This window comes from Sceloporus undulatus, chromosome 1 (genome assembly GCF_019175285.1).
Source record: "Sceloporus undulatus isolate JIND9_A2432 ecotype Alabama chromosome 1, SceUnd_v1.1, whole genome shotgun sequence".
Lineage (NCBI taxonomy): Eukaryota > Metazoa > Chordata > Lepidosauria > Squamata > Phrynosomatidae > Sceloporus > Sceloporus undulatus.
In genome coordinates this window covers 169767539-169785086 of record NC_056522.1, presented here as the reverse complement: position 1 = coordinate 169785086, position 17548 = coordinate 169767539, and the positions used below count along the sequence as shown (strand labels likewise).

The 17548-nt window shown below is 40.9% G+C and overlaps 1 protein-coding gene across 1 annotated transcript in view; it reads right to left on the bottom strand.

Annotated features, from left to right (window-relative positions):
- The window catches only part of PCNT (pericentrin), a 132152-nt gene that overhangs the window by 41585 nt on the left and 73019 nt on the right, over positions 1-17548 (bottom strand). Inside the window, 7 exon segments of the mRNA XM_042471181.1 lie at positions 6721-6871; positions 7203-7425; positions 9748-9943; positions 10453-10611; positions 10613-10627; positions 11006-11200; positions 16090-16250. Of these exon segments, the coding sequence (XP_042327115.1) occupies positions 6721-6871; positions 7203-7425; positions 9748-9943; positions 10453-10611; positions 10613-10627; positions 11006-11200; positions 16090-16250 (1100 nt within the window).

The window sequence follows — 17548 nt, the reverse complement described above, 5'->3', positions numbered from 1 at the left end:
TGTTTTTCTTTCAGATGTTTTGGTGTTGGGCAGAATGTCAGCAAATAAATCTTTTCATTAAATCCGATGGCTCTAATATACTTCGGTAGCAATTACGCATTGAAAGAAAGTACTAACCTATCATCCTCAAATTTCCATAGGTTCGGCTATATTGATAATGGCGCTAATTCCGATATTCTTCTGGCTGAAGTTATGGCTACCAGAAAACATACTTTGAATGACAGATGTTTTAAAGAAGAAGTATGCATTGTCTCAAATGAAGCTTTTGTTAATCTATTTAATACCTTTCCCCGGAAAATAAGACATACACATAAAATAAGACGGATTTCTAAGCATTTGTGTTATATTGTTTGTTACTATGAGTTTGTGTTTCTGCAGAATCTTTCTCTTGAATTTTAGTAAGGCCAGTCTCACTGTCTTCATTTCCAAATAATTTATATTTTGGTTCTTGTCCATTCCTGTCCAAGTTCCTTGTGCAGTGAGATGAGCACAATGTGCCCCCCCAACCTTTGAAACTGATAGTGTTTTTTTATTTTCATTTGATGTTTCATTATAAAGGGAACCCCCCTTTTCCAAGTTTTTGGTTACTTACCAAGATTTTAAAGATTCCCTCACTGCTTTTGAAATTTGAATCATGCAATGTATTTTTCTCCCAATATCTTGTTGGTAGGTATTGTATCAGTATTTGAAAAGATCTTGAATGGTGCCTTTCACAAGGTTCTAGATGTACAGTTGATATGAAAAGTCCCATTGCTTTGGTCAACCACATTAGATCTATTTCTTTGATTTTATTAATATTGACAATACTTTCTTTATATTCCTTTCTCACTCTTGCAATAAAGTCACACATTCCCAAGTGTGTTAAACATGTGGATGATATTAGAGTACTTTTTTGGTAATTTAAGAGAAAGCCATAGATTTCCAGCATCTGAATAGTCAGTTGCGTATCTGCATGTATCTTGTTCATTGTATTTGCCTTCAATAAGAAGCCATCTAAATATGGAAATATCGGTATTTCTTTCTTTCCCAGGTATCCTATTAATGGAATCAAGATCTTCGTGAATACCAAGGTGCATGTATCTTATTCACTGTATTTGCCTTCAATAAGAGGCAAATCTTGTAATCCGAAAGTTATTAAGACTCTCTTTAGCAATTTATTATTTTTTTCTGAAATAATCTTTCTGCCATAAATTCCGCCTCTTGATCCTCCTCTGTGGAACTGTATTCATTTTTCTCATCCTGTTCCATTTCTGCTAATGAGATATTATACTCCAAGTCACAATATACGTCTTCCATGTGCCTTGTTTTGCATTTACTTGGCACATGTTTGTCTCTGTATGCACTAATGCCTTTTCTTGCTTTGAGTAGTTATCTTTTGCTTTATTCCTGTCTAATGTAGCAATACTTTGTAGCTTTTGTATTGAGTATTTTCACTTACACAGCCTTCCATTATTATATTTGCCAACTCTGATGCAATACAGTTTTTAACCATACACTGAATATCCATTTCCATGTTGCTTTTATTTTGACCACTCACACTTGCCTTGACTCACTCTTGTGGATCTGTGTGATTACTAAGTAACCCTCTAGTTTCCTGTGCTTTATTGAGACCAGGTATTTCTTTTATAATGTTTAGTAATGAATATATTAATTCAGCTTGCTTTTGCATTTCTGTGCTGACTTCCATTACATTCTTTGCAGAAGCTGCACTATAATTGTCCATCAGTATTGCCTTACTGGCATTTTCTGAAGGTACAATACTTTTTAACTTAGTTATTTTCTTCTTTTTTTACTACAGGTTCCATGGACTTCTGCACTTGGCCAACCAGCTGTTCTCACCTGTGGTCTCCATTTACTTCAGGGAGTTAAAGATGGTGGTTTCTTTTGCCCTGAGTTTTAAAATAGCCACCCTCCTCAGAATGAAGAAAAACCGCTGTTGTTGCCCCAGCTTTCTCCTTTGTACATATAGGCTTGTTTTGGAATTATTTGTTCTGCCTTTCATTCTTTGGCTGTGGTAGTTTGATTTTTGCTGTTTAGGGGTTTAGAGCCTGGCGTCTGCCCAGTCTCTCTGTCCCTTTTAACATTTTTAGAATTTGTTTCCTCCTTTTTGGGGTGTGAGCCTGGCATCCACCTGGTCTCTTTGCCCCTGTCAATATCTTTTTTAAATTAATTTCCTCAATTCGGTGTGTGAATTCAATGTCTGCCTGGTCTCCTTACGGCATTGTCCTCCAATCATGCAGTCTTCAGTTTCATTATCGCTTGAAGACTGGAAAACACTTTGCAATTTTGCTGTTCTGTCCATTTTTAAATTTAACTCTAATAAAATACTCTAGTAAATCTGTCTGTATTAATTTAACCGACAAAGTTTGCCTCTGACCAGATGACAGGGCATGTAATAAAACTGTTGGACAAGGGAGGTAGGAGTCTTAACAGAAAAATATTAATGGAAAAAGAACATTGACTCCTGCCTTGCAGATGGTGCATGTGAGGATAAACCCAAGGAAAGTGGATTGTTCCACCTGCCCTCCTGAGAATTACTTAGTACTACTTCCAGGAATCCCTGCATATATTAAATTTAAAGAGCAGATTTTCATCAATTCACAAATTCAAACTAGATTAACCAAAATCAGATTAAATGGGACACGTCTGTAGTAGCAAATGGTGGGACTCCCTCCACTTTCTTATCACTTGTAGCTCCTTATACCTGTTGGGCCGTTGTCTGCTTGATTCAATGAGTTGTGGCTAGTTTTGCATAGCAGCAGCTTCTAAGCCTCTATCTTTGTAATAAGGCAAGTCAGGAAGAAGACTTTTGTGGCTAGAGGAATGCTCTGTGTTCTTCCCAGAGAACTTGCCTATCTTCCTGATCTCAGAAGGAATTATAACCTCTGACCTTTCAGAAGATAAAACCAAAAGACTTTCACCAAGGTAGTTAAAATGACCCTGACTTTAGCATCCCAAAGAAGGGGAGAAGACAGAAGCTCCCTCTTTAATTTTTGCTTTTTTGAGGTCAAGATTTCTCTGAGATGCTGGATGAATATAGAGAAGAGAAGCCCTGGAACTATGAGGTGAAACAGAAAAAAGAAACTCTTTCCCCCAATTCATTTCATAGTTCTAGATTTTATGTTTCTTTCTTCATGTCTTAAATAAAGTTCTGCTGCTTGAAGAATATGGTGGCACCTGTTTATCTGCATGTCTTTCATAAGGGCCTTGGAGTTGGAGCAACACAAACAGCTAAGGGAATGGAAAGCCTTTAATAATTTAGATACAATTTTTTTTACCTTGTTCACAAGTTATGGTGAACTTCATCTCAATGGGGTCTGGAATAAGCTAAAGAGAAAACTAAATACTGCAAACATCACTTGCCAAGGCTCACCAAGTTCTCTATACCCAAGTGAAGGGTTGTCTCAGAAAAGCCTTCCCCGAGCATGACAGCTGTATCCCAGCTTTGTTCCATGTCTCCCACGCAAAGGGTCCTGGAGGCAAATTGTCTGGAGCAGGGGTAGGCAACCTTTTGGAGCCGGGGGCCGGGTTGCTGTCCCTCAGACAAGTCGTGGGGCCGAAGCTGGGGGTGGAGCTTCCACCCTCCGTGGCGGGGCTACATGCTGGTGGCAGAGCTTCCACCCTCTGGGGCGGAGCCACCCTCTGGGGGCAGAGCCTCCACCGAAGCCCTGCAAGGAGGAGGAGGCGTGTGCCCGCCCTCTCCTCCTCGGTCCCTTTCTGGATACACACCCCCAACCTGCATTCCAAAACACACACAACAGCATAGTTGTGCATTTCACATGGCTTTACTTAACATGGCCTCTTGCACATTTCAGAAACTTATTCCATAACCAAACCCCTTAGGTTTTCCACTTAGCATGATTTAACATGGCTATGCATATTGAACATGTCAAGGTGGTTTCACCGTTCCTGGACCAAGTGTACTTCTCAGAAGTGTGTACTTGGTCAAGGGACTTTGGTTTTTCTTCACTGTGCATGGGTTTGTAAAAATCACAGCAATTTACATTGGCCTTGCCTCAGAGGCTTTCTGATATCAATATCACCATTAAAGAACCAAAAACACACAGAAAAGGCACTTTGGAAAGTCACACTCTCTTGGCTTCAGAAACAGTGCCTGCATGCCTCTCAAGCTGACGCATATCATTATCATTGTCATCATCATCATCACCACCACCACACTATCATTGTCAAAGCAAGGGAGACTTGTTAGCATTAAAAGCACACAAAACACACTTTGCAAGGTCACACTCTCTCAGCTTCTGAAACAGTAGTTGCATGCTTCTCAAGCTGACTCATCATCATCATCACCACACTATCATTGTCAAAGCAGGGAGACTTGTTAGCAATTAAAAAGAATGCAAAACAAAACAAAAAAAATCATGTGGCCTCTGGCCACTCACCACCTTCTCCTCTTCCTCCTCCTCCTGCTGCCCCATCTCCTCTTCCTCCTCCTGCTCTTCCTCTCTCCTCTTCCTCCTCCTGCTGCCATCTCCTCTTCCTCCTCCTGCCTCTTCCTGCTCTTCCTCCCTCCTCTTCCTCCTCCTGCTGCCTCCTCCTGCTCTTCCTCCCTCCTCTTCCTCCTCCTGCTGCCATCTCCTCTTCCTCCTCTTCCTCCTTCTGCTGCCTCTTCCTGCTCTTCCTCCTCCTGCTGCCCCATCTTTTTCTCCTCTTCCTCCTCCTGCTCTTCCTCCCTCCTCTTCCTCCTCCCCCTCCTCCATGCGCCGCATGGCGTGGGGGCAGGACGGAGGAGACAGAGGAGGAGGTGGGCGGCACGGGGCTGTGTGAAGCCCCGCGGGGAGGGCCGCAGGGAGCCCCGCGGGGAGGCAGGGAGGGCCGCACGAAGTCCCGCGGGGAGGGCCGCGCGAGGCCTCGCGGGGAGGCAGGGAAGGCAGCGCTGTTCTTCACCCTTTGCCTCCTCCACCCCAGGCTGCGTGGCCCTCCTCTTCCTCCTCCGCCGCCATTTTGTTTTTCAAAATGGCGGCGAAGTCTCGCGTGACCTTTCCCATCCTGGGAAAGGTCACACGAGACTTCGGCTGCCATTTTGAAAAACAAAATGGCACCCAGAGTGGTGCGGAAACGGGGGCAATCGGCGGCAAGACTGCGCAGGGGTCGGTAGAAAGGCCTCGGCGGGCCGGATCCAGCCCGCGGGCCGTAGGTTGCCGACCCCTGGTCTGGAGCAATGGGGTGGATGAAGAGGCAAGCTGGAGGTCCAGAAAACCACTAAAAAGCAACACTAACCTGCCTTGGCTGAGAAAAAGAGGGAGTAGGTCTTAACAGTTTAAGGAGATTTACACATGAGCTTTGATGAGGAAGGTCCTGGGCCACAACCACTGAAGAGGCCCTTAGAAACATGTCCTGCTGCAGAGCTGGATTTAACTCATTTTGGAGGGCCCACTAGATTAGGCTGCTTAAACTTCCTTGTATGATCTCCTTTACCACTGCCCATGGAGCTGAAATGCTACCATGGCTGACAATGTCTTTGCTGATTGTGTCAGCATCTAACTAACCTGCTCAGTGGCATTATGGCAGGATACAAACCGCCATATAGTACGTATTGTATACGTACTAGGGTTAGGAAGGGGCGGTGCTTCCGCACCCCCCCTAACCCTAGTACGTATACAATACGTACAAGATGGCGGCGCCCCTTCCACATGGGCGCCACCATCTTTACGTACTGGACGCATAGCGTCCAGACATGTCGCGGCGCTAATGACGTCACGAATGCGCCCTTGGCGCTTCGCGATGTCATCAGTGCACCGCGGAAAGAAGCTCCGAAATGGAGCTTCTTTTTTGCTCCGCGCGGGAGCCGCGTGGTTTGGCTGCTGCAGCTCCCGCACGGAGCAAATGGTGCCAGTGGGGGAACGCCGCAAAGCGGCAGTTTGTATCCTGCCTATGTTTCTGATCACTGCATCCATCCTGGCAGCTAAAATGGACTCCAAGAGAAATTACAGAACTGAGGGAAGGAGTTTTCCTTACCCACAAGGAAGTTCATGGGGAGCGGGAGCTCTTCTAGCCTAGCCAAAAGATAGAAATTGGAGGAGAATGGGAAACATAACTAAAAACAGTAAAAATTGCTGAGCCCTCAAGAACTTAGCAAGATCCCTCTTATGCACGTCTAGGATTGTATAGTTTCTCTTCTCAAGAAGGGATTAGTGTGACTGAACCCTGCCTATCATCTGCAAGGCAGAAGGAAACAAAAGTACAGTTGGCCTTCCTTATTCACAGATTTCTTATCCATGGATTCAAGCATACACGGCTTGAAAATATTTTTAAAAAGGTATAAATTCCAAGTATCAAACCTTGATTTTGCCATATTTTATAAGGGACACCATTTTGCTATGCCACTGTATTTATTGGGACTTGAGCATTCACAGATTTTGTTATTCACGGGGGTTCCTGGAACCAAACCTCAGCAGATAACAAGGGCCCACTGTACTAGCATACTAGCTCAAGAAAACAAAAGAAAATCTCATTTTTCTTATGACAACATACATTTTTTGTTTTAAATATGCCTAATCACTGATCCTCACTTATTTTAACCAATTATTGAAAATGACTACTGATTAGGGTTTCCTTGGAAATGGATTCAGAGGCATTGTAGAACAGTATCATATCAGTTATATCAGAAAGTAGAACTTTCTGTTAAACTAGAATATAAAGATATCAGAAAGTTGAACTTTTGTATTAATGGGGGTTCATAATATTTATGCAATATTTTACCTCAATTGCTTTTGACTTCTCATCCTCTCTTAACTTATTTTCCTGCTGCTGTACATCCAGCATATTCTGCAGTTCTTGTTCTTTAAGTTTTTCATCCTGCAAGTCTTGAAATGCAGCTGTAATTGCCTTTTCCTTACTTTCAAGAGCAGAACTACAAAATACAAATATTTTAAGTATTATTTTAAATATAATTCATTTGCTGCTCCACATCATTTTGCTTTTTCAGCGGGCAAAACCTGTATTGACTGAGGAACAAAGCAAAGGAAAAAAAGATTATACTTCATAGTGCTTTTTTACAAGTTTGATTTAGCTCTAACTCAAAGCTATCTCCACCCTTATAAATAATGATTTATACTACAGGGCTGTTAATGCAAAGTGATAGCAGGGAAGAACCTCACAATAAAGTCTTTGCTTTGCCAATTTAATAGATTATTCAAGTGAGAGAATAGCCATGTGTACAGCCTCCACTTCAACATCCTTACCTGTATTTAACTACTTCCTTTTGGAGTTCTTGCAAGGATTTTTGTAGCCTCTCATTTACTTGTTTGCTTTCACAGAGATCTGATTTCAAGTTAAAAATTGCTGTGTGTTCCTGTTTCAATAGTTCATGCACCTCAGAAGCCTTCTCTTGTTCACTTTTTAAAGAAGCCTGTAAGTCACTTGCAATGGATTTCTCCTGCTGAAGTTTATATTCTAGTAATTCAACTGAGAAAAAACAAGTAATTATCAAAAAAATACCTGCCAAATCCAGAAAATGTGATATTCTTTATTTATTGCACTTGTTAACGGGCATGGTTTATATTAATATAAACAATGGCATATGAATAAAAACAAAATAAAACCAGCATCAAAGAGTAAAAGCACTGCAGAATAAAAGAGAAAAAACACTGTAAAAGAGTAAATTAAAATAAAACCAACTGAAAACAGAGTTGATATATAAAAATACTAAAAAATAACTATTAACAGTTTTATTAGAATTTTTTAAAAAAGCTTTCAGGTGGCATTGAAAAGACTGTAATATAAATGTTGCACAATCCTTTCTGGGATGGACATTATACAGAAGAGATGTCACCACTCAAAAGACCCTAAGTTTTGTAGCTGACCACCTCAACTCATTTGGTAGAAGCATTTGAAAGGGTGACTCATGTGACAATCTCACTCTGGATAGATACAGCAGTTTCCATGAGTAGGACACAAAACCCTGGTCTCTAGTCATAGTCCAATACTTAAACCGCTACACCACACTGGATTTGTATATCCTGGCCTAAATCCAATGTAAGGCTAGCTAGCAGAGTGAAAATCTCTTATAGCGTAACACCACCAAATCACATCTTTGGTTAAACAGCTATGCAAAAAAAAATGTACAAGCGGTTAGGCAAGAAGTGGCACAACATAAATAACCACTCTGTAAAACTCTCTGCACAGTAAAAAGCACAGTGAGTTTTGTAACACATTACCCAAATTTCCTTTTCAATGGCAATGCCCTCTATTGACTTTCCTCTCCTGCCTTCCATATTGATGATAAAAATGCATTTTGAAAAATAAGTGTCAATTGAGGAGGCTGAAGACCCTATCAGGCTCGCAGTAGGGGGCTTGTAAATTAGGGTAACAAGTAAAGTATAGTACTAGAAACATGTACCAGCAACAATGTTAATGGCTGGCTTGGTGGAGAGCAAAAAAGAATATCAAATGTTTCATTTTTTTTTCTTTTTAATATTCCAAGCTATGTAAAAAACCACAACCTTGTATTAGATACAGCACTAGCAATAACTTTGAATATGTGCAACTGCTAGTACAATGGGCCTTCCAATAGCACAATAACATACAGTACTTGATACAGGTTGCTGTACTTTCTTGATCACATTATCCAACAAAGTGTTTCAGACATCATGTGTGCAGAACCTAGTATGATCATTTTTGATAATGACATGAAATAACCGTCAAGGTCTACATACATCATATAAGCATAACTGATCCAGCTTCTGTCTGTATAATTATCTCAAAATCATTCTTAATAAGTATCTTTGAATGGACAGATATTTAATAATAAATATACTTATTTTATTTATTTATTTATTTATTTAGGTATTTATACCCCGCCCTTCAGCCCTAATGGCTCTCAGGGTGGCTTACAATTATTATTTTTAATCAGACAGTTCCCTGCCTTCAGGCTTACAATCTAAAAGATACGAAACAAAAGGAGAAGGGAATGGTGGAGGGAAAGGGGATGAGGTCCAGTGGTTCTTCTCTCCCTCTGAGGCCTGGACCAAAGCAGATGGATTGGAGGGAGGGCTCTTCCTTCTTCCAGGCTAGTCCTGATGGAGCTGGACCTGCCTGGTGAACTCCCTCTCAGGCCGGCGGATGGCAGTTATGGAGGGCGGAGTCTCCTTCCTTCAGGCTGGCCCTGATGAAGCTGGTGAACTCCCTCTCAGGCCAGCGGATGGCAATTATGAAGAGCGGAGTCTCCTTCCTTCAGGCTGGCCCTGATGAAGCTGGTGAACTCCCTCTCAGGCCGGCGGATGGCAGTTATGGAGGGTGGAGTCTCTTTCCTTCAGGCTGGCCCTGATGAAGCTGGACCTGCCTGGTGAACACCCTCTCAGGCCGGCGGATGGCAGTTATGGAAGGCGGAGTCTCCTTCCTTCAGGCTGGCCCTGATGAAGCTGGACCTGCCTGGTGAACTCCCTCTCAGGCCGGTGGATGGCAGTTATGAAGGGCGGAGTCTCCTTCCTTCAGGCTGGCCCTGATGAAGCTGGTGAACTACCTCTCAGGCCGGCGGATGGCAGTTATGGAGGGCGGAGTCTCCTTCCTCTCAGGCCGGCGAATGGCAGTTATATATAACTATATATAACTAGTACACCAACACAGAAGGGTTTCTCATGACTGTCAACATTGGATCTTGGGGATGCGAACTCTTTTCATCCTAAATGTGTTTGCAAAATGAGGACAGGTTCTGCCTTCTTTACATGTTTTCCGATTTTAAGACAAAAAGGAATACTGAGAAGCAAATAAACATCTACAAAATACTACCTTGTCTTCGAAGCTGATGTTCTTGGTTACTCCCATGGTTCTCTGTATTAATAAGCATTTCTTGGAGTTGCTGCAGCTTCTCTTGATTTTCAAGATGCATAAGTCGCAACTGAGCTTCAAGGTCCTGTATTTCTGTAAGCAAGCTGTTCCTGTCTGAAGACAAAAGATGCTCCAGAACGATTTTCTGTTGCTGTTCCTAAAATGAAATTAAAACCATTTCACATTTTAAAAGAACATAGCATAGATTTGTGAATGTAAATTTCATAGTTTCTAATTACTCACAAACCTCAATTTAAAAAGGGGGTGAATCTCTAGTAGAGGGCGAGAATGCCAGCAGCATGATTCTGTCCCTTGCTCATCGGGGAAAAGAGCACAGCAGAGCAAGGCTTTCAGTTAAACAAAATCAAGAAATTTGACTAAATAATATTCTAAATCAAGAATATGTTTTTCTTAGTAGAGATTTTGGATTTCAGGTACAGAATATATCCAGCTTGTCATATTGTAGTCAATTAACTTTATATATGTAAAAGATAAAAGTAGCTGGAGTGAAAGATTGTAGAAAGTTTCTCCTCCTTATTTATTATGTTTGTTCTGAAATCCAAATTAAGAAATGTTTTATAAAAAAATCTGAAAATAAGAAGGAATTCAGAGTGCTTTGTTACATGTGCTATATATTTCATAGTAGACATTTGAAAATTCTTTTACTTGTTGTTCCATTATATGTTCCAGCTTTTCTATCAATGTGCCTTCATCTCCAGAACCAGGATTGTGGAACTGTGATTGCAAGTAGCTCTGGAACATGATTCGCTCCTTTTCCAAAACACACTGGACTGATTGAAGTAGTTCTCCCCTCCAGTCAAAAAAAGGATGATGCATTTTCCTACAAAGAAACATTTCCCAAAAATCTACAAAAGTTTTCAGATTATACCTCTATTCAAAATCTGTATTTCTAGGACAGAAATCCTAAAAGGATGCATCCTCTAACAAAGGCACATTTAATAAACAATATTAATTCCGTTTTATGATCTAACTTTACTATCAGGAATGTCACTACTACACTTGCCTCCACTAATTAGTGGGACACTAGAAGACAACCAAGTAGCTTCAATCATTAGTCCTTATCTGCCATCTTCATCTGAATTTTGTAGATACCGTCTCCTCTGGCTAAAAGACAAACTGTGAACCTATGTGAAATCATGATGAAGATGGCAATAACAACAAATGCACTTCAAATAAAGTAAAATTAAGATCTGCTTACTTTATTTTCTTTATCAGGTACTTTGCTAAGATAATCCTTCAGTGACTGTACTGTATCAAGCAAGGCTAGTCTCTCTCTTTGCCATCCTTCCAGTGATGGAGCTTTTTGAACATGTTCTTTGTCATAACTGGTTTGAGATTTTTCTGACAACACCAGTATTTTGTAACTCTCTTCATACACCATTTTCAATACATTCTGAAAAAGAAAAATAGATGTTACCAAATTACGTGTATCAGTTGGATTACTTCTATTGTCCTGCAGTGTGCAGACAACAGTTTGATCCTAACTGATATTTTTATCAGCAGAAGCATCCTCCCAGCAAAGTTCTGCTCACACAACATTTCTGTTGGTCAAAGGATGAGAGAGACAATTTTCACTGATTCCACATTGCACACCCAAATACCTGCTCCAAAAGATTTAGACACCTCTTGAAACAGTCTCAGAGATATATAAGACAGTGAAAATTTTCATTCACATGTTCCTTAAATAGAAACCTCTGCTACATCAAAGTTGCTTCTACAGATGAAAGAAATTCTTGCATTTGTGAAAAAGAACTCAGGATGCAACCAATAAAGGCACTGGAGCACAATTTTCACCACTGCTGCTACAGCATAACACAGTGTAAAACATTCCAGCAACTGGCTGACATATGAGAAAACATGAAATCCAACTCCAGACCCAGAACGTTTGATGAATCCATGCATGCCAGGTGATCCAGGATGGATCTATGCATGCCAGTTCTGAAGAGATCAGTTTTATAGTCAGGCTGAAGTCAGTCAAACAACTAATCTGGTTGACTCAGGGACAAAACAGATGCGCAGGAAAAAGCTGACAGCACCGGCCACTATCAAGGCAAGCTGAATACACACAGCCCAACCGCATGACACATTGTCAAGCTGCGCCACTGGGTGATTTTTTGCTGCCTTCCCATCATCCATGTGCACCGTTGCAGAAACACACTGCTGGTGACTGCCTGATGCCTAGGTGCCATCGCAGTAGATGGCTGCCGCTTTGATACAGTCACACCTGCGATTCTCCACTGGTACAAGGTAGTAAAACTGGCAAAGCACAATCATGGAGACCCCCACCTTACATGCCAGATGATTCAGGATGGATCTATGCATGCCAGTCCTGGAGAATTCAGTTCCACAGGCAGGCTGAAGTCACTCAAACAATTGATCTGATTGCCCTTTCACCCCATGCCACCTCTTGGACTGTCTGGTTTGTGTAAGTTATAATTATACCCACTGGAAATGTCAATCTTTCATTTTATTTTATTTTGCATTGCCACCTCAAAAGCTTGGGTACGGTGGCTCTGTACTTTTTAAATGCGGTCCGGTGTCAGGATCTTTATACAAGCTAAGTTGAAATATTCTGGGTTCTTTTTGTTCTGTTTTTTTAGCCCCAAAGTGCAGCTTTGGTGTTGTTTCTGCCTGGTTTGGACACGTGCATCATCTAAATGCACTGCTTTCAAAGTGGGTTGGTTGAAACCACTTTATTTGGTCCATGCGTTCCACCTTTCACTTAGATCCACATTCATGAAGTACCCACAGGATTTATTTCTGTATAAAGACAGGTAACACACCAACTGAATGGGCACTGGACAACAAAAACACATGTGTCATAAGGAAGGCATTTGATAGCATTTACAAAGTAGGATCACACTGAATATTGTCAAATATGAAAAAAAATGCTTCAAGAACTATATTTAAGATAGAGAAACATCAATAAAAACTAACCAAAGTAAATCTTGCTGAACATTTGCTTTGTTTCAGTGCTGTTCAGTGTCCTTTTGCTCTCTTGGCGGTTGCTATAGGTGACTTATGTGGGTTTCATCCCTTATCAGTATTTAGGTCATTTACCTATTTGTCAGAAACCACCTGGAACTTTCTCTAGTTGGACTTTCTCCTCTCACTCCCATAAGATCATCAGGTACCACCTGCCCTGGAAAGCAGGAATTGACAACTGTAGAAGGCACCAGGGGGCTGCCTCAGGAGATGGGTGCAGCTCTCACTATACACCCCTTGCAAAAACATTGTCCCCAGTTCCTCCTCAACACCATCTAGAGGGCATGAGGACATTTCTACTGTGTTTTGAGGGCCCTTGGACCATTTTAGGCTCAGGAGAAGTCTTTTTCTAACAACAGGAAAGAACCAGAGTTTACGTACTGTTTTGAAAATGTTTCTCCTTCCCTAAAACAGCTTCGTGGATAAAACATGTCAAACATAACTTTTGAGGGCACTGGGGGGGGGGGGGAATTAAAAAAAAACCTTTCAATAAAAACATTTAACTTCTGGGGGGCCCTGTGGCCACAAAAACAGCCCGGGAGGCTGCATCTGGAAAACCAAAAGAGAAACATAGGCCAAGTGACAAGAAACACTAACAAGGAAAGACTGGTACTTATGTATATTTATTTAACAATAATGCAACAATTTACTAAACTCATAAATTGCATATGTTTACTCTGATAATACAGTTTAAACCATCCAATGGAATAATAAAAGCATATAAACTACCTAAAAATAATCATGCAGAAATTTTTTTTAAAGTGACCATAATGTGGTCTGCATCTGTAAATCTTTGCTGTAGAGGAATACCCAAAGAACATGGGGGGTGATCAGACATCACCACACAATTTGCCTTACTTGTGCTAAACTAATTTTACAGTTTTTTAAAACTGCATTACTAGTTTAGTAGATTGTGGCAATGCTGCTGACATAATTTATCTTGATTTCAACAAGTATTATGATATTTTAGTTAGCAAACCAGTGAAATAAAGACTGAGTAACACCTCTGTATCCCTTTCTGCATCATCACTTTACTGCCCCCGCCAATCAAATCCCAGCAATGGTACTGAGAAATTTACTGCAACAGGAGTATGTGTCATGTTTTTCTGCAGAATCAGAATTCTGGTTGAATTTGGGAAGCTGTAGCAGAACCTGGTAAATCATGGTAAATTGCTGTGGCTCCTAATAAGTTTTAACTGAAAAAGCTTGCTACCTCTAGGCTACATTGTAATACTATAAGTTAATTCAAGTCCATCAATAACTATACATCAAGCTGGAAGGCTGTTTCAACTGCAGTACAGTAGAGTCTTGATTAACCAATCTTCGGTTAACCAACACTCCAGATTATCCGATACCCCTCGCCTCCCCCTCCCTCCCTTCCCTCCCTCGTTCCCTACTTACCTTCGCTGAGTCCTCTCCTGCCCTGCTTCCCTTCCCCTCAAAGGACTCCGAAGAGCCCTTTGGAGTAAAGGGGAGGTCCGGGAAGAGGAGGACTGGCCGGGGAGCCCATTGAGGGAGAGGGCATGCCTGGGAAAGAGAGGTCTGGTCCCATGCCGAGGCCTCTCCCTCTCGGCTTCTCTTTCCTCTTCCTGAACGGACTCTCAGGAGTCTGTTCGAGGGGAGGAAAGACCTGGGTGCTCTGCCTGGCTTGTCCTTCGCAGCCACGGAGGACAGGAAAAGGCCAAGGACACAGCCTCCTTGAAGAGTCTGTGTTCTCAGCCACAGGCTTGTCCTCCGCGGAGGTCCCTTCAAGTGGAGGGAAGCCAGGCCACTGAGGAGGGGACTCTGGCCTTGGCCTAGTCCCCTCCCCAGCAGCTTGCTTTCCCTTGGCTGGAAGGGACCTCCGTGGAGGTCCCTTCAAGAGGAGGGAAACCTCATTGGATTATCTGACATTTTCGGTCATCTGACAATCAGTTGGTCCCGTTTATGTCGGATAATCGACACTTTACTGTACTTCAAGTCTCTATCCTAGCCCTAGGAATCCTCAATATTTTTATGAATGAATAAGATCAGCCTTCTCCAATGCAATAGCTCCAGTTATGGATGCATAGCTAACATGGATGAATCACAGAATAAAAAAGTTGGAAGGGCCATCTAGTCCAACTCCCTACAAGAAAACACTGTAAAGTACCCCTGATAGATGGCCATCCGATTTCTGTTTAAAAACCTAAAATGAAGGAGAGTCAAGTACTTTCTGAGGTAAGTTATTTCACTGTTAAAGTTTAGGTTCATGCCTCTGAAACTGGTGAAAGAGATATAACTCTTTGCCATGAGTTTGTGGATTGCTCCTCTGCAATATCCAAAGAACAGCTGAATAGCTAATAATACAGAAGATAAGGAAACAATTCCGAAAAACCCTGGTAAGAAGAAATAATGATGGCTGCAGTGATATTTTTACTCCCATCAGGCTCAAGAGATAGGCAGATGAGATGGCAAGGGTTCATTTTCACTTATGGAGGAAATATTGACAGTAACTAATTTTAAATCAGACTAGTAGAAGAAGAGACAGGGTCAGCATAGTGTAGTGGTTTGAGCTTTGGACTATTACAGTCTAACTGCTTTATCACACTAGGGGCAAACAAGATTTAAATAACAGTTAAACAGGAAATGTCATGTAATAAACATCAGACATTTCCTGTTTAACTCTCGTTTAACTCTTGTTTAAATCCTGTTTGCCCTCTAGTGTGATAAAGCAGTAGGTTTGTATTTCCATTTATAATAAATAAATAATAAATAAATAAACAAGATAAAAATTTTGGTTCATTGGTAATTATTCTCTGAATAAACTGTACATTTAATATTGCAAATGTAGAACCAAAGCAAATTAGACACAACATATTTATATTCAAAAGTAACAGTGACTTCACTGTGAAAGGATACACATATTCCACTTTTTCTGAACATTTATGTTTTGTTCTGTTTTTTTGGAAAAATATCCATTTTTTTCTTCAATGGCTTCAACATTTCTGGAAATTTCACATCTCTAGCACATTTGCACAATATAAAGATAAAACTGATCTGGAATTTTCCTGGAATCTTCTGGGAGCAGAGATTTTCAATTTCAAAAGGCAGCAAGGCTCCTGCTACACTATCTAACATAAAACACGCCACCCATTTTTCAAATCCAATAATGGATTTTTGGCCACTACTGGCTTTGTCTTCTGATACTGAGCATTTTTGGCAGGCCCTGTGGCCCCTGGAGAATCACAAGATTCTGGACTCACCAAAGTTTCCTGCCCCTGTTATAGACACTGAGGCATATGGTAGGATGTTCAACAATTATTCTATTACACTTACCTTCAATTGTAGGGAAAACATTTCTTTTTCTTTTCTTGCTGGCTCAGTGATGTCTGGAACCACTCCAAAACACTGCTGGTAAGTTGTAACACTGCCATCTTGCTGGACTGTAGTTTTGATTTCTTCTTGATTAAGCTGAAGTACTAAATCTGAACAAGCATCTAGAGAAATCAGAACAGGTATATTACATAAACAGGGAATCAAAAGGGCATCAAGCCAACATTGTGTTACATATGGAGGTGTAGGTCATAACTTTTCCAAAGAACAATGGTGAAATATGGGCTGTCAGGTTAGGGTCTAGCTGTCTTTTGCCTGTGAAGATGACTTCACATAACCTAAAAAGGCAAACATTTCCTTCAATGATAGAGATTTAGAGACTGAAAATTTGAGGTCTTTGATGTAGCATTGGGAACTATTACCTCAAATTTCCTTACTAAGCTGTCTGCACTTAGTACATCTTGTTTGTTGTTGTGCCTTCAAGTCATTTCCAACTTATGGCAACCCTAAAGTCAAACCATGTGGTTTTCTCGGGTACTGAGATTGTGTGACTCGCCCGAGGTCACCCAGTGGCTTTCCATGGCTGAGAAGGGAATTTAATTGCTAAGCAGGGAATTGAACCTTGGTCTCCAGATTCTTTGTCCTATGCTCAAACCAGTATGCCACACTGGCTCTCATAATTTATACAATTATTATTTTATTTACAATATTTCTGTTCCATCTCATATTGTAAGATCTCTGGTTAGCTTACAATAAAATCATTTCAACAATAACCATAAAATTTAAAATAAAATAAATATTCTAAAAATGAACTAAGCAAATGTATAGTTTTAAAATTTCTGGTTAAGCCACATAAAACGAATGTATAAAAACTGGGTGAAATAATTAGACTCCAACAGTTTTCATTTGGTGCCAGAATAAACCTAATATTAGCACCAACTAGGTCTCCATGATTGTAGCATAGCTACATAACTTTTGATCTTATACGGTAATTCATCCTGAGTTTTTAGGATGGGATAGGGTATCAAAAGGAAAACAGGACATAAGAAGCTTAAAAAACCCTATTAGCTTAGATAGAAATAACAAAGGATACACAAGCATCCATTCTGCTTCCTCAGTAGGATCAAGTCTTTGTTCTAATTCATAAATGGAATTATGAGGCTCTCTAGATGTTGGACTGCAACTCCATTAGGCCTACCCAGCACAGTCAAGGTGAGGAATGCTGGGAGCTGCAGTGCAACATTTAGAAGGGTGCATGGTCTATCATTATTTTAAATGAATTTTCAAAACATTCAAATGACTTGCTGTCCTAGGGTCTAGGCATACTCACATTTGCCTCCCTGATATGAGATAAATGTCTGGATCTTGGTTCAAGAAAGATGGAGGTGAACATTTTGTAAGTGTTTGTGTGGAACACTTTTCACACCATGGGACAAAACCTAATTCTGGGTGAGAATGTTGG